This window comes from Ricinus communis, chromosome 8 (assembly GCF_019578655.1).
Source record: "Ricinus communis isolate WT05 ecotype wild-type chromosome 8, ASM1957865v1, whole genome shotgun sequence".
Taxonomy (NCBI): domain Eukaryota; kingdom Viridiplantae; phylum Streptophyta; class Magnoliopsida; order Malpighiales; family Euphorbiaceae; genus Ricinus; species Ricinus communis.
This window is the reverse complement of record NC_063263.1, coordinates 9,293,195-9,316,528: the sequence shown is the minus strand read 5'-3', so window position 1 is coordinate 9,316,528 and position 23,334 is coordinate 9,293,195. Positions and strand designations below refer to the sequence as shown.

At 32.1% G+C, this 23,334-nt stretch overlaps 4 protein-coding genes and 1 long non-coding RNA gene across 7 annotated transcripts; 1 reads left to right on the top strand and 4 right to left on the bottom strand.

Moving 5' to 3' along the window:
* Positions 1-571: 571 nt before the first annotated feature.
* On the bottom strand, positions 572-1,717 carry LOC107260728 (probable glutathione S-transferase). The gene is made up of 2 exons (XM_015717332.2): positions 1,318-1,717; positions 572-1,124 (listed from the first exon to the last, which is right to left on the bottom strand). Exons 1-2 carry the CDS (start codon positions 1,633-1,635, stop codon positions 777-779), a joined length of 666 nt encoding a protein of 221 aa, XP_015572818.1. The 5' UTR covers positions 1,636-1,717; the 3' UTR covers positions 572-776.
* Positions 1,718-4,354: 2,637 nt separating this feature from the next.
* LOC8274523 (methyltransferase-like protein 22) lies at positions 4,355-9,104 on the bottom strand. 2 transcript variants are annotated; one of them, XM_015717298.3, is made up of 9 exons: positions 8,637-9,104; positions 8,429-8,539; positions 7,975-8,048; positions 7,798-7,900; positions 7,640-7,690; positions 6,520-6,673; positions 5,559-5,697; positions 5,008-5,110; positions 4,355-4,925 (listed from the first exon to the last, which is right to left on the bottom strand). In XM_015717298.3, exons 1-9 carry the CDS (start codon positions 8,791-8,793, stop codon positions 4,759-4,761), a joined length of 1,059 nt encoding a protein of 352 aa, XP_015572784.1. In that variant the 5' UTR covers positions 8,794-9,104; the 3' UTR covers positions 4,355-4,758. The 2 variants fall into 2 exon arrangements, with proteins under 2 accessions (XP_015572784.1, XP_015572785.1); XM_015717299.3 differs by having other exon boundaries at positions 8,673-9,085.
* A 277-nt stretch (positions 9,105-9,381) lies between these two features.
* On the bottom strand, positions 9,382-12,794 carry LOC8274522. 2 transcript variants are annotated; one of them, XM_015717294.3, is made up of 6 exons: positions 11,970-12,794; positions 11,727-11,859; positions 11,212-11,315; positions 10,871-11,018; positions 10,635-10,775; positions 9,382-10,545 (listed from the first exon to the last, which is right to left on the bottom strand). In XM_015717294.3, the coding sequence occupies exons 1-6, from the start codon at positions 12,008-12,010 to the stop codon at positions 9,607-9,609; spliced, it is 1,506 nt and encodes a 501-aa protein (XP_015572780.2). In that variant the 5' UTR covers positions 12,011-12,794; the 3' UTR covers positions 9,382-9,606. The 2 variants fall into 2 exon arrangements, with proteins under 2 accessions (XP_015572780.2, XP_002516070.2); XM_002516024.4 differs by having other exon boundaries at positions 10,871-11,015; positions 11,970-12,790.
* Positions 12,795-18,580: 5,786 nt separating this feature from the next.
* On the bottom strand, positions 18,581-19,347 carry LOC112534352. Its single transcript, XR_003078651.2, has 3 exons — positions 19,205-19,347; positions 18,900-19,102; positions 18,581-18,792 (listed from the first exon to the last, which is right to left on the bottom strand). It is a non-coding gene; the product is annotated as an uncharacterized LOC112534352 (long non-coding RNA).
* Positions 19,348-21,989: 2,642 nt separating this feature from the next.
* Positions 21,990-22,838, top strand: LOC8274521 (SKP1-like protein 4). The gene has a single exon (XM_002516023.4). It carries the CDS (start codon positions 22,042-22,044, stop codon positions 22,558-22,560), a length of 519 nt encoding a protein of 172 aa, XP_002516069.1. The 5' UTR covers positions 21,990-22,041; the 3' UTR covers positions 22,561-22,838.
* The last annotated feature ends 496 nt before the right edge of the window (positions 22,839-23,334 follow it).

Below are 23,334 nucleotides of genomic sequence, written 5' to 3'. Positions count from 1 at the left end.
CAAATTCCACTTAAAATCAGAATCAATGATGTATCTTATGTGCTTATACTTACTAAAATATAAGAACATGTCCAACTTGTCCAGGTTTCCATGCACTGTAGCCTTAGTTTGCCTCGCATTGAAAATTAACCAAAATTTCGTTTGTTTTCATTTCTGAAGCAGAAATGAATTACGTAGTAAGCAAAGAGATCAAACTGTCATTGATATTATAGAACATCAAACAGAAAAATATTTCAATTATTTTCTTACTATATGTAGGTCGTGATGGATTCTGAAAGAGCCATCCCAACAATAATGTAATGCCGATAGAACCAATATTGTCAATCAGACGGTAAACTGTGGGAAGTTATTACCACTATTTTCTTCCAATCATATTGATAATTGATAACCAACACATCTTAGTTGGTTTCTTAATGATTACATGAGAACCCTATTCTTAGAAAATCTTGGTTTCATCCCTTCTTTTGGCTGCCGGGATAGGTACCATTGAGCCATTATAATCAGCTAAAACAAATAAGAATGCTGTAGGATCCAATGAGCTAATGAAGTAGTTGAAGTGATGGTAATGGCATGATCCAAAAGAAAATAATTATTTATTTTATTATAGAAATATTCATACATAATGAGTTATTACATTTATTTATTATTATTATTTACGAAAAACAATGGTATTTATTCTTCGTAAAAGTGGGAAGGTGCAAATTATTTTCAATTCTGTTTAATACCAAAGAGAATAAAAATACTGCAATAGAGTATAAAAAGTATATATATAGCGCCTATTCTTCAGCTCCCAACCTCTTTCTGAACTCCAGAATAATTTCATAAACCTTGTTATGGTCACATAAAGATTTGGACACTGTCTCCTTCTGCGAGCATTTCTTACCCCATTCCACAAGCTTAGGGCACTCCTTTGCCATACTAAAGTTTCCTAAGGATTCAAATGTGTGAAAGAAGGTGTAGAATGGGATAAGTCCCAAATCTATGTAACCCAGACTTTCACCTCCAAAATATGGCTTGTCCCCAAGCTCCTTCTCCAAAACCTTCAAGCCCTCAATCAAGTCTTTCTTTGCTGCTTCTTTCGTTTCACCTTTGGTTGTCCATAGCTTTGCTGCAATTGGGAAAATCTGCAATACCATGATCATCAGAAATGAATGAAGAAAAATAGACTTTTTGCTCTAAAATTAGCAGACAGAAACTCCGAGCAATATTGGTGGGAGTTAATAATGTTAATGGGGATCGACTTGTAGCCGGCTTGGCTTATTCATGAATATAAAAATAAAGAGAAGGAAAGGAACAGAACAGGATAGCAGAACTAACCTTATTGTCAAAATGGTCAACCCAGAACCTGGCATGAGCTCTTTGATAAGGATCAGTGGGTAACAGTGGAGATTTATTGTTCCACTGCTCATCAATGTATTGAACTATAATCATTGACTCACAAATGGGTTTACCATTATGAATCAAGACAGGGATTTGCTTGTGAATTGGGTTCATCTTCAGAAGAAGACCAGTCTTGCTGCCCAGTAAATCTTCATCTTTCGCTTCATACTTCAGTCCTTTCTCTGCCAATGCTATCCTCACCCTGGTTGCGAACGGACTCGGATGGTAATTCAGTAGAACTAGCTCATCTCCCATGATTAATTTCTCAAACTAATTATGTTTTTCTTCCTTCTTTTTTCAATTTCTGTATGTTTGATTAGCTTCTATGACATGCAAATGAATTGGGTCTTTTATATGACAATTTCATCTCAATTTGTCAAAAAATCCAAGGTTCTTCTTGATTTCGGAAAATACGTGCTACACCGAGTGGGTGAGGAGTTGCTTCGCAATTTTCCTTCCTATTTTTACGTCCTACATTCATGTTTTCTAGTCAAAAGCATACTGGTTGCCATATATTTTTATTTTATGGTATTGCTAGAGCTTATAGTTACTATTTCTCTCCAAGAACAAAGGCTATATGCTTGCCATTCTATTTTTATTCTCTCATGAATTCTCATGCAGGATTTGGTCGGGTCAAACATGAATTCTGGGCGGATATGCATCTTTCTCTCACAAATATGTGATCAGGATCACTTGAAAATTAACAATGTAACAAGGCAAGATTTTTCAGGATTTTGACAACATTATATGAGTTAGCTCTTGAATAGGAAATGCTCATTTAACTGAGGTGAGGCAGTGTCAACGCTGTGTAAGTTACTAAACTGAACAAGTTCGCTTTCAGTCTAGGAATTACATGCAAATCAGATTTGTAATTGCTTGAGAGCAAACCCTCCAATAAGTTAATAGTATTGGAACAACTAATTATATATTTATATAATAAAAGGATAATTGAAGTAATGATATTCTTTAAAAAATTACAAGATTATTCGTATAATGAATTACTATACTTATCATTACTCGAGAAAAATACAGTATCCCTCTATCCCCATAAAAATAAGAGGCTGCAACTGCAAATTATTTTCAATTCTAAAACAGAATTCATACCAAAATAAACAAGAGTACAAAGATACTGCCTCTGTAATTAAATAAAGTCTCTACTCAGACCACAACTTTCTTACTTATCTCTACAGCAACTTTACAAACCTTTTGGTGGCCGCATAAAGATTTGGATATATTCTCCTTTTGCAAGCATCTCTGAAGGTCACGCCACAAGCTTGGGGCACTCAACTGCCATGCTAAAGTTTCCCAAGGTCTCAAATGTATAAAATAAGCTGTACAAAGGAATAAGTGACCAATCTGTATAACCAGAGCTTTCACCTCCGAAATATGGCTTCCCTCCAAGCTCTTCCTCCAAGGTTTTAGAGATTTTAATTAAGTCCTTCTTTATTGCTACTTTCACTTCATTCTTTCTAGATAGCCACAGCATCCGTCCTCTATGATGAGGAGACGCAACATAATAAACAAATTAAAGAAGAAAACAAATTGCCCGAGTTAAAAATAGGTAGAAAGAAAACCTCTTGTTGCCCCTTTTCATGCATGTTCAAAAATTATAACGGACCCTATTGTCAAATATAGTCAACACAGAACTTGGCATGAGTTCGTTGGTAAGGATGAGAAGGCAGCAATGGAGGTTTATGGTTCCAGACCTCATCAATATATATATATAGAACTATAATCATTAACTCGCATATATATGGATCTGCCATTGTGAATCAAAACTGGTAGTTTCTTGTTGACAGTATCCATTTTTATAAGAGGGCTTTTGTTTTTCAGAAGATCTTCTTCTATAGACTCATACTTTAACCCTTTCTCGGCCAAGGCTAGTCTAAACCTTGCTTCGAATGGACTAGGATGCCAATCTAATAGAATTAGTTCCTCTGTAGCAATGGCCATTGTTATTGCTCAAACAGATGCCTATAACACTTTCTTTTTTAATGTGTATAATCTTTTATTGTAATTGAATTCCTCAGTACTTTGAGGCTTTCTGATGTTGTCATTGCTAGCATCAGCTGTTCAAATTACTTACTCCGTTGTTATTGAATTTTTCTCCACAGAAGTACTTTTCTGTGCTACAAGTACATGTTTTTCGAATCCCTAATTGCTAAAGGTAAAAGGTGTATGGTAGCCCTTAACTTTTAGGTCGAGGAGTAGATTGGCTCCTAATCTATTTTTTGAAGTAAATAACAAGAAAAACCATGTTTTTGTGTCATTTTAGCACTTCATTAGATAGAAAAATAAACTTCCGTTAACTATAAATGATGTGGCAATTTCTTTGACTTTTGATTAGAAGTGGAACCCACTAAAGTGCTGCATCCACCACATATTCCTTCATCATTTGTGGTTAATGAGAGTTTAATATTTCACCTAATGAGGTGTTAAAATGACTTAAAAACATGATTTTTCTGTTATTTGCTCCAAAAAAATAATAATTAGGAGCCAATTTTCTCTCGGCCTAAACATTAAGGGCTAAAATGCACTTTTTCCCATTGCTGAAACTAACTATGAAAAAAATACAAATACAAGAATCACTTGTAAGAATTTAAAAAGTATTAAGTTGAAATTTTATTATCACTATTTATCAATATTGGTAATAATCTATCATCTTCATAATAAATGATAAAAAATGACTACTCTATATTATGTAAAAAGAAATGACTATCTCATATTATGTAACTTATAATTCACCAAGCTTTCAATTAAAACAAGTTATACTAAAGTATGAGTATGAAATATTTAGAAAAATTAAATTATGTTTTTCACACGTAATTTTATTTACAATTCTTATTGAGGAGAATAATTTTTGAAATTCTTCAAGCAAAAATCCAAAATTTTTATCTTGTGACAGATGACTATATATTTTATACACTCAACTAGCTAAAGAATAGATTAAAAAAGAAAAGAAAAGAAGAGAAAAGGCGTTCAACATTATTTGTTTCTCGATTTATACCAATTGAGCTGCATGCTTCATAAGTATGGAAAGGTAAGCCATTGCCAAAACAAGTGTTTTCAAGTTTTGATTCTGGACTTCTTATCTAAGAAATCAAAAGGTTCCAGCAGGAAAGAATTGATCGTGTCAGTCTGCCAGTACATAAAGAAGTGTCTCAATCATGCAACGGCCATACCTGAAAGAGCGTTGCAAATGAGTTGAACAGTTTGATATTAATGACCATGAAGATCACATATATTCAAACCAAGCCAAAAGGAAGAAAACACCGAAAAGTACATTTTTCATTTTTTCTTTCTTTCCTTTTCCAAGAAAAGTATGCAGCTAGCCATGTGAACTTTTTACTGTTAACCAAATAGATTTGAACTGAGAACTCATTCACAGGAATCTTTCAGCTCAGGTTTTCTTCCTCCAAACTTGATCTGCCAGAGCTCAACATCATTTCCTCTGTCGTACCCTCTCACATATTGTGGAATTAATGAAAGATCTATACGCTTGCCAACAAAACAAGGGGAGGATCCATATTCAAGTTCCTCATATTCTGCACCATTCATTGTCGTAGATGATAAGGTTAACATAGGATAGGGCACGGGAATTATGAAGAGAATATGAAAGACATTTACCTTCCTCCTTAAGATAACTCAGGAAATGTTTATAACCATTTGCAACAACATCAAGATCATCAAGACTGAAGTTGTAACGCTTTTCCAGTGCCAAGTATAAAACCTAAAGACAGAAACATAACTCACTTATTTTCTTATAATATGTAGGGCTTCACAAATTCTTACAGAACCATGATAGGATGATTAGACACAATAACAATTGAATCAGAACAGGCGGCAGAATATGAACTCTGGGGATTTATTAACACTGGTTTTAATCCTAGTAGCAACAGATGCTAGTTTGCTTCATGATATTGACATGAAAGAACCCCAATTTCAATGCTATTATTTTAAATCCCTTCTTTTAGCTAGTGAATTATATAATGGCAATGAACATGGATCCTCATGCCTAAATACAAGGATCCAATAGAGCATTTTCAACTTTGTTAAATATGAAACCTTTTTAAATCTAGAATCATTATTGTTTGGTATGTATCAAGCAGGAAAGCATTCTTCAAATTTTCATAAATGCTATTACTTACTGCTGGCTATTTAATATAGTTGACACGTACCTTTTCTGAACCCAATGGCATTAGTGTCCCTAGAATACTGAAAAGAGCATCAGTAAGATCATCACTGTATATCACATCAGCAGCCAGAAGCAAAGAAACTCCCTGGGCCTCTTCAATTTCTGCAGGAATCCAAGAATACCTGGAGATCACACTTATGAAAATGTTAATTTTCATCATTAATATTTAAATTCTAAAATAAAGAAGAAAGAAAAAGAAGGAGAATACAATATGGATGATAAGACATCCTTGTACAACAAAATACAGGACCAAGCAAAAGAACAAAAGAAAAAAAAATGCAGATAAATTGTCTCAGTGGTCACCGAGCTTTGCACTATGTATTGGATAGGTATCACAATTTCAATTCTTACCCTTTCAGTACCCAGAATCTTACTGCTTACTGCAACTTTCCTCCATTTATTCTCTCTACATGAACCTCTCAGATCCCAACTAAGCTTTTTTTGGGGATGTTCTTTCAATCCTATTTCTAGCACCTCTAACATCCCATAATTGATAGAAGTGGTAAACTTCAGCAACTACCTCTCTCCATTCTCTCACAAAGTTTCTCAGTCTGAGTTAATCTCCCTTTACTCTGAACTTCCTATTAAAAGTTTATTTACCTTTAGTACTCTGTAAACAATTTTTTTTTTTTTTTAATCTTAACTGTAAATGAATGGAACAACATTCTTTAGGAAAGGGGACCATTCCTCAGCAGTCAATATCACTAAGACGAGTAGCACACTCTTTCTTCCCAGACCAAACTACAATGTTTGAAGCAAATTCCTTCTGTTCAGTTTAAGGAACATTAGCAAAAACACTCAACTCATTTTTTACAAGGAAATGAGATAGTTCTCTTTAAATTTCCGAATAAACCAAATTTTAAGAAATTGAAATTGGATATCCTGTGAGAAGCCTAAATAAATTTGAAGTGCTTGTTCAAATGAAAATTAATTAAATATTTTACCTCATAGGACCTGCCAAATTTCCACAATGTTCTATAGGTGGCCAGGAATTCATCCAATCAAGTTCACGTACATGAATTGCACTTCGACAGTTTAACACTTCAGAATTGAGCTGAACATTCCTTGCACAGTTTTCAAGGATTTCATCACCACGGTCTGTCATTAATCACAAAAGGCTTGTTTGAGACATGAACAAAATTATCTTAAACCCCCTGTTCCACACCAATGCAACTGTCCTCGAAATTCTCAGCATCTAAAGAAGGCACTAACCCTTGCATCCACACTCATTAAACTAATCATCATTTTCCACTACATACTTTTTATTTCTTCATGGTGATATTTGAAATGCAAAAATTCAATAGCATAAATTCACATTGATCAGAAATTTGATAAAATCAAACAAGTTACAAGAGATTTCTCCAAATGGACAACACTGGTATGGACAATGACCTTGTAATTGAGTGAATGTTATAACAGACTCACTATTTCTGGTCAGCATTATATATTCGTCTAAATATCACTCTAGTTCAGAGTTTGACATTCGGGCTACTGAGTAATTGTAAGCAATGCCTCGTACTAGCATATGAACGGGGCTAGGGTGGTGACACCGGTATTGTAGTGTTCATCCAGTGCTAGAATTAACTACTGCAAATTCTTCTAGCACAAAGCCATCCTATGTGGATGTTGGGACTATGGACCATGGTAGGTTGTTAAATCCTTGTTAGTAAGGTATGGACTTGGATCCTAAACTGTAGGTATTTGATTTTAGTGAGGGATTAATACAAAATCGAGCTCTCCCACCTTAATGGCTAGCTTTTGAGGTGTGGTTCACTAAGGAACAAATCCAAAAACTAACTAAACCGAGAATCCAGAAGAAAACACACAATGTTTGATTCATCGTAACATCAGTATAAAACTTTAATGAGGTTACAGTGATCAATATTTTGATATTAACATTTTAAAACAATTGATTAGCATATAAAGCAACTAAATCCGATAGCAAGATGTAAATTATAAAAAATCATGCTCTGAAAAGGAATGATATCCTTAGATGATTAAACATATAAAAGAATAAAAAGCTAAAGAAAGAAGGCTCAACTTGTAACTTCACAAATGCCATACCTGTTAGGAATACCACTTTAGCAACATGTGCAAGCAACATACCCACTAGCCCTGGGAAAGACAGTGAAAAAGTATCCTGTCATACAGAAAGTCTTGTGATTCAGGCTGAGAGCTTCTAGTATAGTGAGAGCCAACAATGGGACTAGAGATCGACATACCAGTTCCAGCACCAAGTTCTAATAAACTAATCCCATCAAATTCAGATGAAGTGAACATCTTATGCAACACAAAATCAGATAATACCAGTTCTGCCTTCCAAACCTGACAGAAGAAAAAGATGTCAAATATCATCATCAGGCAAGTAAAGAAAACAACATTTGGAAACCAGCTATCACCTGCAATCCCACACTCGGAATTGATGACGTGATATTATGCTGGATGGTTACACTAAAACTACGAGTTGGAGACTCTGCACATTTGAGACAAAAAGTTCTCCCATGAGTCAACTGAATCAATAAAAATACAAGCTTGAGATAGGAGAAAGTACAGTTCTTGTGATTGCATATTCATTATCACCAGTTAAAATGCTGGAAACACAACAGGGTGCAGTAAGTTACTACTGGTGCAAGCTAACAAAGATTATGAAGCACAAAACACTTCCTCTTGCTCAAAATGCTATGAATAGTCAAAGTATATAACAAACACAATCATTAAGCAATTAACAATTGAGCAATCCTAATTCTTATAAGCTCCAAAATAAAAATCCCCATATAATTTAAAATAAAACACAGGCTTTATATGCTAGTTTTAAGTCATAAATGAAAGGGAAAGCAAATAATTAGTACTTACTGCTGCGCCTAGTTAGGACAAGATCACCATCTTCATCCACACAAAGCATTTGGTCACGCGTAGTTACTTCTTCATCTTTAAAAAAATCCTTACATCTACCGTGATCAACATCTAAATAATCAAAAAGATAAGTTAAACATTACTCTTCACTAATCCTACGAAAAACTGAAATTTCAAAGCAAAAAACTCCATTTCAAACAAAACCCACATGGGAATAGTCTAGAGAGGAAGCTTGATTCTTTACCAGGCGGAATGGAGATTGTGAAATTGGAAGTGTGAGGTCCAGATGAGTTAGGTGGGCAGCCAAGGTGGATTTCGCTCATCACCTGATCTTCCTCGCTATCACCTGAATATGGGCTTCCCATTGGCCTCGATATTTGCAATGTTTCTCCTTGTCATTCAATTAGCTAAGCTTCTCCACTATACCCAAAAAGGCATAAGCTTTTTTTCACTTCTGTTTGTGGAAGATGATGATAAAAACAATGCGCTGCGTTTTGATGGGTATATTCCTTTTCCTTTTTTTTTTTTTCCTTTTGGAGAGTTTCCCAGTTTGTAATGCTGTCATTTAGAAATATTAAAAATTTGATTTGTAAGGTACTTGGCTTCACATATAAATGGTCCATTGTCACATGTTTAGCTGTCATGTTGCAAGTGATTAGGCATTTTAAATGGAACTCTCTGGCAGAACAATATTCTTGGATTTTTTATACACATTTCAGAAAAGTAAAACATTAGCTTTTTTTTTTTAGCTGGGAAATTGCTGAGGGGATAAAAGAAAAACTATTGCATTCATTCGGTTCAGATCAGATCAGATGGTGGACATTAACAAATCTGTTGGTTTCTTTTCATTCTGGACTGATGCACCAGTTCAAATTAGATAGCATTTGGTGGACAAATTCTTTGTAGACTGATGGAAGAATTAGACAATCAGAATAACTAAACAAATTCCAACATAAAGAAGACAATCTGAATCTGAGTCTGAATTAATATAATAGCTGTGAACAAGTATAGCATCTGTACCATTAATCAATCAGATAACTATAAGAACACTACTAATTACTTACCTTTTCAATTTTTTCTCTTTTTTTGTTTTTCCTTTTTTTTTTTTTTTAAGGAATACTAAAGAATGTTAAGCAAGCTCTGATACCCTATTATCATAATCTTCCTTTTCTTTTTTTTTATCTCCCCTTAAGAGCAGCAATACGAGCTGCTAAATCATCACAATCAGGCAGCTTAGGGTGCACATGTCTGCTCGCTATCTCTGGCTGCAATGAAGCTGCTCGAGCATGCATTTTTGTTGCCTTCTTTGGTGTTGCTTGTTCTGCTTCTCTGCCAGGAGGAAGAGCTAACTCAGATTTTACATTTCTATCATCGCTTGTTTGCAATGCAAGATGCCTCACATTTGGTATCGGTTTGTCCTTACAGTAATCCATCAGAAGTCCATCAAGCATCTTTTCCTCTTCATCCCTTTGATCGCCATTGTCATCTGCTTGAGCAAATCTTGAACCTGATCTAGCCCCTTCTCTTTTCACTGCACTTGGATTAATCTTCCCAAGCCATCCATCACCACCATAACCGAGAAACTTTTCGCGGCCTGGTGGTGGCTTCAGTGGCCTCTCGATACTGCCAGTATTATCCTGAGGTGACTTCATTAGTCTCCGTCGGACTGACTTTGGTTTCGGCTTAGCTTCCTTACCAAAATCATCTCGGCGAGTAGCTTCTTCTGTGACAACGTTGCCATTTGGTTTCGAGGGATGTTCAATCTTGCTTTCATCTGTTATACCTTTTGTTCTAATATAAGGTGGAGGAATGAATCTGTAGTAAAAAGGCTTCTTGTTATCAATTTCATCTTCCGAAACACTTCCTACTGAACTTGAACTAGCGTGTAGACTATCGAGGTCAGTGCTATCTCTCCTGCCAACCGAAATCACCTCATCTTCACTGCTGTTTGGTAGATTATATTTCTCATCAATGCCATTCTTCCTCCCATGAGATGCGAGTTCACTTCTAATTTTTTTTGGCGGCGAATCATCATCATCATCATCCTTGTCTTTCTTCCATTTGTATCCAGCTGCATTATCAGTATTGCTTAAACATTCATCATGTCTATGTTGGTCCTGCAGATTTTTTCTTTTCTTGGTTATGATGATCGGAGAAAGAGAATGTTCAAATGCAGAAAACATTAAGGCATCTGCAGGAGACTTACATCTAGAGCACTGGGTGGTCTGAAAAGTTTCTGTTCCAAAGGCTTGGAGTTCCATTCTATATTGAACTCTGCTGCTATGTCATGCATCAACTGAAGTTTCATCTCCTTTGTGGCTGGTGTTGGCTTCAATGTCTCAGCAAACTACATATATAGCAGCAATTTGCTATATCAGAATTAAATAACAGTACAATCTCAATAGCATGAAACTAGCTTAACTATAAATTTATCTATTTCACCTCTTTATTGAGGAAACATTCCAGGCAATTCCCATATCTTTCATTGAATAGAGTTCGGAGATCTCTTAGCTCAGGAAATTCGGCAATCCTTGCTGCTGCATATATTAGAGATTGAACAGCTTCTCTGCATTCCTCAGGGCATTCCCTGCTTCGAGAATTAAAAGTAAGATGCAGCAGAGATTAGGAGTAATCGTCGATTTTAAAAAAGTTGCATGTAAGAATTATGTACTAATTAAAGCATCCAGCTTTTCATCTGTGACTAAAGCTTCAGCTAATGTAGCAAAATTTCAGGTTGCAAATGCAACACCAAAATATTTACTGAGAACTATATAGCAGCAAACCTTTGTTTATTCATGGTTGTAAGATTGCTTGCGATACATCCACAAAACTGCTCTGTGAAATTGTAACAAGCTATCATCTTTTGCTCAACTAGAAGCCCTTCAGCCTGCATCACCATCCCAAGAAGATAAATATATTAACATAAAAATGAAGAAATCTAAGAAATAGAAAATCGGGTGTGTTGATTAGAAGGCAAAAACAGGTATGAACAAGACAGATAACATGTCACGAGTAGGAAGCACACATGCAAATCAATGGCAGCAAATAGAAAATTGGGTCCCACAAGATGCAATAGAGACCATGAAGAAGACCATAAAAAACTTGCAAGCATTCCATGTTTATGTTATTAAGAAACGGACGATAGCAAGGTTCCATATCCAAATAAAAGAAAAGCTTAAACGACATACAAACTGTAAACTACCCATCAGGGAAGAAAAGGATGTAAAACTGATTGCTTGAGAAATCTTTATGAATAAAAGAAAGAAAAAAGAAGTGGAAAAAAAAAAAAGAAACTAACCCGGCAATAGGCATTATAATCAAGACCGTTCCTGAGAAGATCAGCCATATCATTCTTCAAGAACTTTGCAACGGAGCACTTCTTCTTCTTTAACACTTCCAGTCTTGTCTTTGTCATCTTCACCAGCGACTTGCTATATCCATAAAAGAAAAGAATCAAGAACAGAAAAAACAGAGCAGAGCAGCATGAACAAGGAAATGGAAGAGAAAACAAGAACATCATAATTCAGATTCTGTAAAGTACCATTTCGTGTGGTATTTCGATTTCAACAATCCGTCTAACATTCCCTTTTTTCTTATTTTGATCTTCTGAAACTTTTTAGTCAATCACAAAAAAGAAAAAACTCGGGAGAAATAAAATAGAAGATGGTTGGTTCCTTTTGTTTCTTTTTCTTCTTTCTGTGTCTTGAGCTTCCTTTATATAAGGATGACAAGGTAAGGTAATGAATAGCAAGAAAGCAAGAAAATGAGGGATCAAGAAACACCAAGAATCTGCATTACTAAATCGAAGAAGCAAAGAAACAATAGAAAGACGTTAAATTGGAAAAGAAAAAGAAAATTAAGCGAATAATTATTGAAAAGAACTCCAAAAATGGCTTCTAAAATTAGCAACAAGAAGCTCTAGAGAATGGAGGTTTATAAAACAAGACACAGAGAGGGAAGTAGAGAGAGAATGGCATTTATAACAGAGAGAAAAAGAGAGGTGAATGGTCAATCAAGAATCTCCAGATTGGCTCAAGGAAGCTCAAAAGCAAGAAGGAGGAAAATTTATAAAAAGCTCTGCTTTTAGAGAGAGAAAGAGAATTAACTTTTCCTTTTCCTTTTCCTTTCTTTTTCTTTTTCTCTCTTTTTTTTTTTTTTTTAGAGAGAGAACGTATTGCTACGTAGGATTTATTCCCTCTCCCTCCAATCCTATTATTAAATAATTTGCGCGCCGTTTTGTTGCTCTTTTACGATTAATTAGAATTAATATCAACAGTTAAGGGATCACTGAATTTACTATAACACCCCTGTCGACCCCTAATAGTCAGAGGTTTATTTGACAAGAATAGTGAGGGTATTTTTGGGTGAACCCAAAATAAAGACACTTATCTGCTGTGCATGATTTGTCTAACACCCAGTTTGGAACACCAAACAGTTTCGCTGTGAAAAGAATAAAAAAACAAACTTAAGGGAATGACAGGGTTATCCTCTCCTTGTATATTCGAAATATTTTTATATTTTTTAAAATAAAATAATATATTTTAAATTTTATAAATATTATTTATATATTTGTATCAATTCATTAATTATAATAAATTTGAAATAATTTATAAATACTTTAATTCGTTGAATATAAGCCACAATTAATGGATAAGAATTCTCTTTTATCTACTAAGCATCTTAGGGAACAAACCGCGGGAAACCAAACAGTTCAAGTGGATTAGGTTAAAAAAAATTTTCAAAAGAAATTGTAACTATGGCTAACAACAAAGAATCCACTTTTCAAGCATTTTACTGAAAAATTTGTGGACAAATAAAATTTGCACAATGCACTGTCTTCTGTGTTTTCCTATTTTTAGTGGTTTTGCACATTTTAAGTTATAATTTTGTACTTAAAAATGTTGTCTCCTCGAACTAATTAAGGATAGGTTTTCTTGTTCAGAAATTGGGTATGTTACATAACATCATTAGTTACCGGAACCTAATTTAGTTGACTGTTCTCAATGATGATTAAAATGTGATCATTTGCGTTAAGTATGTTATTGAGTTCTTTAGTCAAAAAGAAAACAAGTTTGTTTTTCTTTTAGATGTGAATTTGACTCTAAAATTAATACAAGGATGAATTATTATGAATATGAAGAGAAATGGAATTTTATAAAAAAAATAATAATAATAATAAATTATGATTGATTTTTGTAGAATTGTGTAGTAACATCATGTCCTACAAAAATGAATTGTGCAAGATTAGATTATCCATGAAAAATATCAAATTCTGCTCCTAAATTTTAGAGATAAGAAAGACAAAAATATGTAGTCGCCCGTTAAACAAGTTGACAAGCTTTCTGATTAAATTTCTGGTAAAATTAAAAATTGCTTTATTATTTTATCTACCAAGATTTTATTTATGTGGATAGTATTTTAGCTAATCAAAGCGTATAAAGAGTCTGGTTTTTAAAAAAAAAAAATTAATCGACAGATTAATAAGTGTATTGTTTAAAAAATAATAATAATTTATATTTATATTAAAATTCTTAAAAATAATATTTTATCACTTGTAAAATTCTTGTTCGATATATATTTTAAATTATTCTAGATCACTAAATAAAAAAATAATAATAATCTATTTAGACTTGGGTTAAAAGTTGAATATTTCATTTCAAGTAGTAGGATGTGTTGTTTGTTTTATGGAATTAATTAGATAATGATTGAGAAAAGGAGTATATCATACGATAGATGTTACTCACTAGCAGCAAGCAATCGTCTCTTCGGCTGTTGGTTTCTTGGGCGAATGGTACTTGGTCTTGTCCATGCAAGCATATATGAAATAGAATTTCTTATTAGTTTGAAATTTGTTTCTTGACAATCACACATTCATTGTAGCTAAAGTAGTCCATTTCTTGATGTAAAGTGAGTCACACTTAGGGGATGAATTCTCAACCCAATATTAAAAGAGAGGATCGAGTCTTGAATCCAACAATTTGTATAATAATATTGAACCATCCAATATCTCTATATGATTGTCTTTATATATAAATAATAATTTATATATTTAAGTATAACTATGTGGATTGATGGGTATAATTTGGTTCTTATTCCATTAAGAGAGTTGGAGAGTTATTTGAGGATTAAAATACAAGAAATCACATTAAAGATCCAAGTGTCACAAATCAAGAACCAACCAAGTTGCTTGTTGTATGAAAAAGCAAAAAAAAAGAAAATGATGCAGGCCCTAAAATGCTGCAATAAAAATGGCTTACTAACACACAGCTGTATGCAACCCATGACTTTGCCCTATTTTGGATACTTGCTACAATATTCTGCTTCATTGCTAAGCAGTTCCTTTTTTTATTTTCTTCTCTTCTTTTCCTTCATTGAAGATTCAGTGGCCATGAGGAACGAAAGAATGTTTGTCTGTAGCTTCTTATTATGCAGGTTATTAGTTTGCCCTTTAAAATAATCATCTTTGTGGTTGGTTTTAATTCAATTAAATATAATATGTGTCTCAATATTTTTTAAATAATTATTTGATGTAATAATGTGATTTGAGATGTATAAGATTTATGTTACTTACAAATGGATTGTGAATCAAATTAATATAAACTATGAACTGTTAATCGTGCATCACTTTCTTCTTTCTTTGTTTGCTAAAGTCAAGAATAACATAATATTTAAGAGAGAAAATTAAAATAAGAACACAGTCTCTTTCCTTTTCCTTTTTGAATCTAGAAATAAAGTTAAATACTGCAAGAAAATGATGCCATGTCCCCAAATTAAAGCACAACTTGCTTGTCAAGTTTGTGATCCTTTTTTGGGAGTTTTCTTTCTAATCAGAGGAAAAAGGGAACTTTTTCAGCATGATTTTTGCCATGCATTAAGATGGTTTTTATATATGTTGAAACATGAGAATCTATGTCATAGTAATCATGGACATATGCCTACCCAAGAAAGGCCAATTTTACTTGTATTTCTAATCATTAGAAGTAATTAATGATTAATATAACATGAGGTAAAATAGTGAACCTTAATTAGTGGTTATTAGTTAAATTTTTTTTTTTTTACATTGGTTAAGAGAATATTGCAAATGAAAAATTAAATTCTGTAAGTATCAATTAAAAATTATTCAGATAAAAGCACCTACAATTCGTCTGGTTGAATCTCTTTTCCTATCTGTAATTTAAAACTATATATATATATATATATTTAGAATGTAGTTCGAAATACCCTTTTAGGATTTGGTTGAATTTCTTTTGATAATTCCCCTCTTAATTATTTTGTTCAACATCTAAGTAGCTGCCTATTTATCTCTTCTTCTTCTTCTAGCACCTTATTAGAAGCACTCAAATCTTTTTGACAATACAGTTTAAATTGATATTGCATGTTAATTTAATAATTGAAATTCTTTTATGTAGTATCCATAAAATACACCTACTTACAAAAAGAGTGGCTAAAATGAATTATTATAGCTGATTGGGGCATTGTAAATAGTAAATGTCCAATAATCTTTAAGAAATATTTTGAAACCTAGTCAATTTATCACTAGATTAACGCGATTTTAACTTTTTATCACTTGTTTATTGTCTAATACAAAGCGTTAAGAGATACTTATTATTCATATTTTCGCTGGACGCAATGCACTATATTAATAAGTGATTAAGTTGTTATACACAATTAGAAAATCCTAGCCTAGCCGCCCCTCTTTTTTTTTAATCTTTATCAAATTTTTATCTTTTAGTCCACCGCATGTCATTTTCAGATCATCAACGGTGGTTCTTTTTTCTTCTTTTTTATTATTAATTAATTTTAATAAATAAATATTAATATTTTTAAAGAGTTTTATAGTTTTCTATTATGAGAATTTTGAATTCTCTTATAAGGGTTTTATGGTCATTCGTTATAGAAGTATTGGGTTCTTCTCTGAGAATGGTGAAGAGAAAAAAAAAATTAAATTCGATATTTAAATAATCGGGCTTATTAAAAAATATTTATAAAGTCGATATGTGACTTAGTGTCATAGAGTTGAGCGTTATTCTGGCAGAACTACAATTTATTGCTCTGTCAACACGATTGATGATTGTTACAAATAGATTTCTTTATTTGTATTTTTTGATGTTTGATGTTTATTTTTATATTTTATATTATGATATATTTATTAATAGAATATTCATATTTAAAAAAATTGTAATATATATATATATATATATATATATATATATGTCAAATTAATGATCAATCAATCATTGATTTGGCAGAGACTTCCTTAATTTTAAGAACTGAAAGCATGTGAGAGCTATTTTTTAAATCGTGACTGTCTCCTGCTTGCTAACTTAAACAACAAATGTTGAATAACAGAGCAAGATTAAATTGTTAATTAAGAAGAATAATCTTCACTAATTAAAAAAGAAATGTCTGACATTACTAAAATAGATTTTGCTGGTGACGTGGTCGCCCGAGGGAGTAGCCAAATCAATATATATATAAGAAAATTTTAAAAACTAAAAAAGAAAATCCCTAAGACACATTGGAACATGGAAATCTCGTACTATTGTTATTAGTTGGTTAATTAACTGATGAAGTCGTTGAGATTACTGACAATGTCACACAATAGTTCACATCACAGGGGGGATCGTTAATATGGGTCCCATAAATCACGTGCTATATATATCATGGGATTCCCACCAACGATCACATGCATGATGCGTTCACAGCTAGCTGCTATTACTTGCACTACATCATCTTCTTCTTCTTCCTTTCATCGCAAGCAATTTGGTTCTAAATTCTAATTATCCATAATTTTCTTTTTACCATGGTGAATTTTGATTCCATAATTAATTTTGAGTAAAGTACTTATTGGATAATATGTAAAAAATTTACTGAATCTTTGGTTTAAATTAATCAAAATTTCATATAAAAGTGTGACTGACTTTTGGTTTATAAAAGCATATGGATTTGGTGGACAAAAAGCCAAGAAAGTGATTTGTTAATTAGACAAAAAATCAGGTACTTTGGAAGCTGTAAACTTTTATTCAAGCAATTTCACATGGAAAGAGTTTTGAGCAGCTGAGCTGGCAGTTAATTGGCTCCTAACTAGCAGCTGAAAAGGAGCACGTTGAAGTTGGTTCGGCTTGGATTCTAATGGGGTTAGGTTTTAGGTTGCTAATTACCATCTTCTAGCTACCCAGTTGCTTCATAATGAATTAACTATATCTTTTTTTGTTCCCTTTTTGGGGTTTGGAAAATACTTGCTGATACTGCAATTTTTATTAATGAATGCCAAGAAAAATAAGGCCTGATCCATATGGACATACGGGGAAACGAGACAATTTGGCACACTCTTTGTCTTTCATTAGATGAATTTGGATGAGTCTGATTTGAGTACTTGAAAGCTATGAAAGTATTATATAAATCCATCACTTATATATATATTATTTGATGGCTCCCTCAAGCCTCTAGTTCTTCAATTTCCCAAAAGTGTATATCATTGAAATTCATGTACAAAAAAAGAAGAAGAATGGGTATTGCCTGGGCCGTGGACAAATAATTTGCAATAGGCAACTGAGAATTATAGGCCCATTAAGGCTCTTTAGGCCAATCCAGTATTTGCATATTTCCTATATTGTTCACCTAACAAAATATCAAATACTAGATACACAAAATTAAGAATTTTAATTGTCTTTATTTTTTAATTTTTCTTAATCTGAACATAATTTTCCCCTTTAACATTACAAATTTTATAGCCTATTACATTACTCGAGAAAAAATCTTTTTAAAACATTAAAGGCTTTCAGTTTTTATGTTATATAGTAAATTATAATATTGCTCTAAATTTTAGTATTTATAACACGTTTAAATTTCATTTTGATTATATTTTTTGCTAAAAATAAAAAAGTAAAGAGTAAGTAAAGAAAATATTAATAAATTATTTTTATTAAATATTAAAATTAATCTGTGTTAAAAGAATCTTGCTCTTTTTATCTCTGAAAAATGGAAAAACTTAATATTTAATAATAAATCTAAAGTTCAAATTAATTAATTTAATTTAATTTTTGAGTGTATTGACTTTAAACGTAGAAATAGAAGTTAGAAACATAAAAAAATCAATGAGCTTTCAATATAATAAGAAAAACTGACTACTTTAATAGGCCTAACATCATATGGGTAATTAGTGATTTATTCAAATTTATAATTACATAACTTTCTCTTCACAAAAATCCTTGTTTCTTATCACAGATACGTAAAACTTGTTAACCCATCCATGAATTTATTGCAAAAGGGCGCAGGCCTCCTAAAAGGTAACGAAGGCATGCAAAGATTTCCTCAGACCGGACAAAGATACGCCCTCGAGTAACGCAGTATGCAATCGCTCTCTGAAATAGAATTGGATTTGGAAAAAGAAAAAATTATTAATTTCACTTGAACATGGCTACTTTATTAGAAAAAAGAAAAATAACTTAATATGGAAAATGAAAACTACCAGAAACATCTCAAGACACTGATGAGGAAATTAAACAAATGGTTTTCATGATGAAGCAAGTCTTGTCGAACCAATCTCTCCAAGTTCAAGTTTCTTGGAAGAAGATTACTGTAATACAATAAGGTTGTCAGAGAGGCAGCTGGGTGTAATGCTAGTGATATGCAAAACCTTGCCAGTGACCGCACCATAAGTGGCATCAGAGACTGCAAAAAAACCAATACATATACAATTCAAGATGACCCAATAAAGTTTATGTACAAGAAAAGCGATAAAGATCGGCACATGCATATATAGTCTATACGTACCATGATTTTTCAATATTGAGGAAGACAATGAAGAGAAATGAGTAAGGTCATTTTTTTTTCTTAAATACTTTTGAGAGATAAAGAGAGAGAGTGGAATTCAGCTGTTGTTACACAGGGATGAAAATTATGGGGTTAGCTGCCAATCTTCAACTGCTGTTCATACCTACCCTTCTTTGTGAAGTCAATGAACAAACTGCAAAACTTTTGAAAAGAAAAAAAGAAGAAAGACAGAGAGAGGTGACGGAGAAATCTAAACAATTGGGCTTAGGTTTTTGCTGCAAAACATTGGGCCAGTCTATTTACTTAAGTATATTATCAAATTTTAATAATGAGTGATTAATGGTAATAAATAAACTAATCAATACATTTATATTATTTAATAAAATATATTACATATTCTTATAAAATATATTACATATTTATAGGCCAACATTTGATTAATTTTTCTATTTTCTCTCTGTGTTTATGTAACATGTTGCAAAATAGGAAGTTAAAAACAGTTATTCACCAAGAAAGGCCAAAAATTGTGGAACAAAACACACTTCTTCCCCAATAATTTTATTTTAGGAAGATTTCCGCTCTAATAAAATCCTTTTTGAAGGATAATAAACCGAATAATTCCAAAAAGACTAAGGAATATAGGATATTATATTACTCTTTTCTTCCCAATTTGATAGCACACGAATTAAGAAATTTAGATTTTTTAAATTAATATCATTATTTTCAAGAATTTTCTTGTTAAAATTTTATATATATTAATTTTCTTGTTAAATTAATATATTTCATAATATTATTTATATTAATTAATAAAATACATTTTTAATAATTAGTTATTAAATCACTAAAATAATGAACTATATTCTAAGATGCACAAATAAAAAGGAAAAGAGAACTGTTAAAATGAGGTCGGAGGAAGTATATAGACACAATCATGCCTCTTGTTATACTGATTATCAGTTAGTCACTGGAGCATTAATTAATAAAATTATTATTTAATATTTATTTTTTTTGGAAAACATTCTTTTTAATTATTAATTATTATAATATTTAAAAAAATACTCTAACCATCATTGTTTTTTAGTGTTCTTTTTAATTTTAGTGCTTATGATTTCTGATAAAATTTTAATTTTAATAATTATTAAATACAAATAATTTTAGAAATTACAATATATAAAAATGAAAATATTCTTTATATATGTATTATTGAAAAAAGAAGGGAACGAATTGTGTTCCCTATAAAAAGATTATCGTCGTTGTGAAATTCTTTTAGAGCATGATTTTCTTCTTGATAATCGCTTGTTGAATTAAAGACTAAATATATAGTTTGTATATTTTAGAATGGTTTTTCTCTTTGTATTTAGTAATTTATTGACTTTAAATCTATATTACATTAGTTTCAAATTATTTTATAATTTTTACTCTTAATAAAATTTAATAAATTAAATACTTGGATTAATTACTTTTTTCATCTAGATTTAATAGGCTTTGGGCATTTTGATACAATCAAATAGAAAGCCTCTTGTATCTGTTTGAACGGCCTCGGTTAATCCTGTCTTTTTCTGATAAGAATCAATACAATTTTTATAAGGTTTAGCAATAAAAGCAGGGAAAGTATACATAAAAGAACTGAGAAGGACGGGTTATTCACATTTCATTTGATAGTCAGAGGAATCATAAAAAAATCAAACCATCCAATGTAAAGATGGTTTTCAGTGCTGGGTGTAAATCGAAATTTTCTTTAAATGATAAAGGGAAAACGTTGTTCTAGGTGGTATGATACCCTTTGGTGGCCGGTTGTAGGCGAGGAGTGATTCAAACCCCTGATACCGTGGTTCGTGGCCACGTTCTCTAATCCTCTAAGCTATACTTGGATTAATTACTTTTTCCATCTACATTTAATAGGCTATTTTCAAATTGTATAGTAGTTTATTTCAGTTAATACAACTAATTTTAACTACTTTCTTATTAAAATACTTTTAATAAACTTTTTAATATAGGTCATTATATTCTAAATAGGCAGATTTGGGAATCATTCTATAATTTTTAAAACTTAAAGCAATAAAAAATTTGTATCAGAGCTCAGAAATTTTATTTAATAATTTAATTTTAAAATTAAGTAAATATAATGCTGATATTTATATAAATTAATATATAATACCAAATTAACACGATGAGAATATCTTAAAATATATAATAACATTATATAATATGAAATATTTTTGTCAGTGAGATGTTGTACAAACTAATTAGAAGTTTGTTATTCCCTAATCTTTAAAGGACACGTGTTCTGTTTGTATAGGCTGTGGTAATGAAGTTAGTTATGAGCTTCATGTATTTAATGTGTGTTGTAAGTCAACAATTCAGTCAATACAGTTACATTCTTCAAAACCCTGTTTTTGAGTACCTTTCTGTCCTTCGTTCTTCTTCTTCCTCTTCCTCTTCCTCTTCCTCTTCCTCGTGCTGTTAGTATTTCCCATTACAGCAATCCTAATTCCAAGTAGTTAGACTTAAACTTAATTATAAGCATCAAATTATTAGCATTGGGATTAACACGGAGGAATTAACAGCCTAATTAAAAGTTTATTTTGTATCTTCTCGTTGAGTAATCAACATGTACGTACGTATTACCCATTTTTTATTATTTAATATTAACAAAAATCCATTCCCTTAGAAAATGACAAATCCACCATGAGATCAAGATCTTTTCCCCTTCTCCTCATCCAACGGACATCAGCAATTCAGTATCAGACAAGCTACCACAAAACCCTCTCTATAAATACCCTCTTATCTGCTTCCTTTTTCTCCCACAATCCCAAAAGTTAGGTTTTCCGATCAAAATGTCTCTTTTACTTTCCTCCTCCAGCACTGACTCCGACGCTGCCACATCTTCAAAAATCGTCGCGCTCAAATCAGAAGACAATCTACTATTCGACGTAATAGAACCAGTGGCAATGGAGTCCAAAACAATCAAATACTTGCTAGAAGACACATCGTCGTCATCCGATGATAAAATCGTCATTCCTTTACCTAATGTCGCCGGAAAAACACTGTCAAAAACTATCCAGTACTTGGAAGGGCGCCACGCTCTGTCTGGTGAGAATAGCGAAATGCTTAAAAGGTACGACGAGGATTTTGTTAAAGAAGTGAGTGGTGATCAAGTAATGATTTTTGATCTAATATTGGCTGCCAACTATCTTGAAATTCAGTTTCTTTTAGATTTGCTTTGTAAAGCTGTCGCTGATTTGATGAATGGAAAGACTGTTGATAAGATTAGAAAGATGTTTAATATTGTTAATGATTACACTCCTGAAGAAGAAGCGGAAGTTCGTAAAGAGAATGAATGGGCTTTTCAGTAATCACATCATTACCATCTAGGGTTAGGGTTTACAAGCAGTAGCTATTACTTTTTTTCATTTCTTTCTTGTTTCTTTTTTAGTATTAGATGTTGATGTATGGGTAAGGTTTGTTGTAATGTGATGGATAGCTTTTCTTGGAATTTTTTTTTTCTGGTGGCACCGGCTTTAGGGTGCTAATGGATTAGTCATCTTTTCTTGCCCAGTAGTTTGACAGTTGCAAATTAATGGGTCTTGTAAGCAGAAAGAATTAATAGTACTATCAAGATTTCTTTTTTTAACAGTGCCAAGTTTATTTTGTTGATTCTTGATTTGTTTTAGTAAACTGCAGTCTTGACTCTTGAGCCATTAATTAATCTATCATTGTTCAATTTTATTTCTAGAATGTAGTCTGAAGAGCGATAGCAAAATTCTCCGGCTACACAGTATATTTGATTAATTTTTCATTATGAAAATTTTGCAAAATTTGTGGATTTAGGCGAAAATTATTAGGATAAATCTAATATTTTTTATTTAGCAAAATCTATTAAATGATGATTTCTCATTTTAAGCAATTATTCTTTTCTTTTTTTAATTAAAGTTGTATATGTGTTTTCCACGAATTTCGGATGAATTCATGAATGTTCTTAATAATCATATAGTTTTATACTCAAGCATCCTTTAGAATAAGTTCTTTTGAATCTAGGTTTGTGTAAATTTTTAATTCTATGGATTAATTCATACTCTTATTTTGTATGCATACCAAATATATGAATTTCAAGTAAGACAAACCTTTTT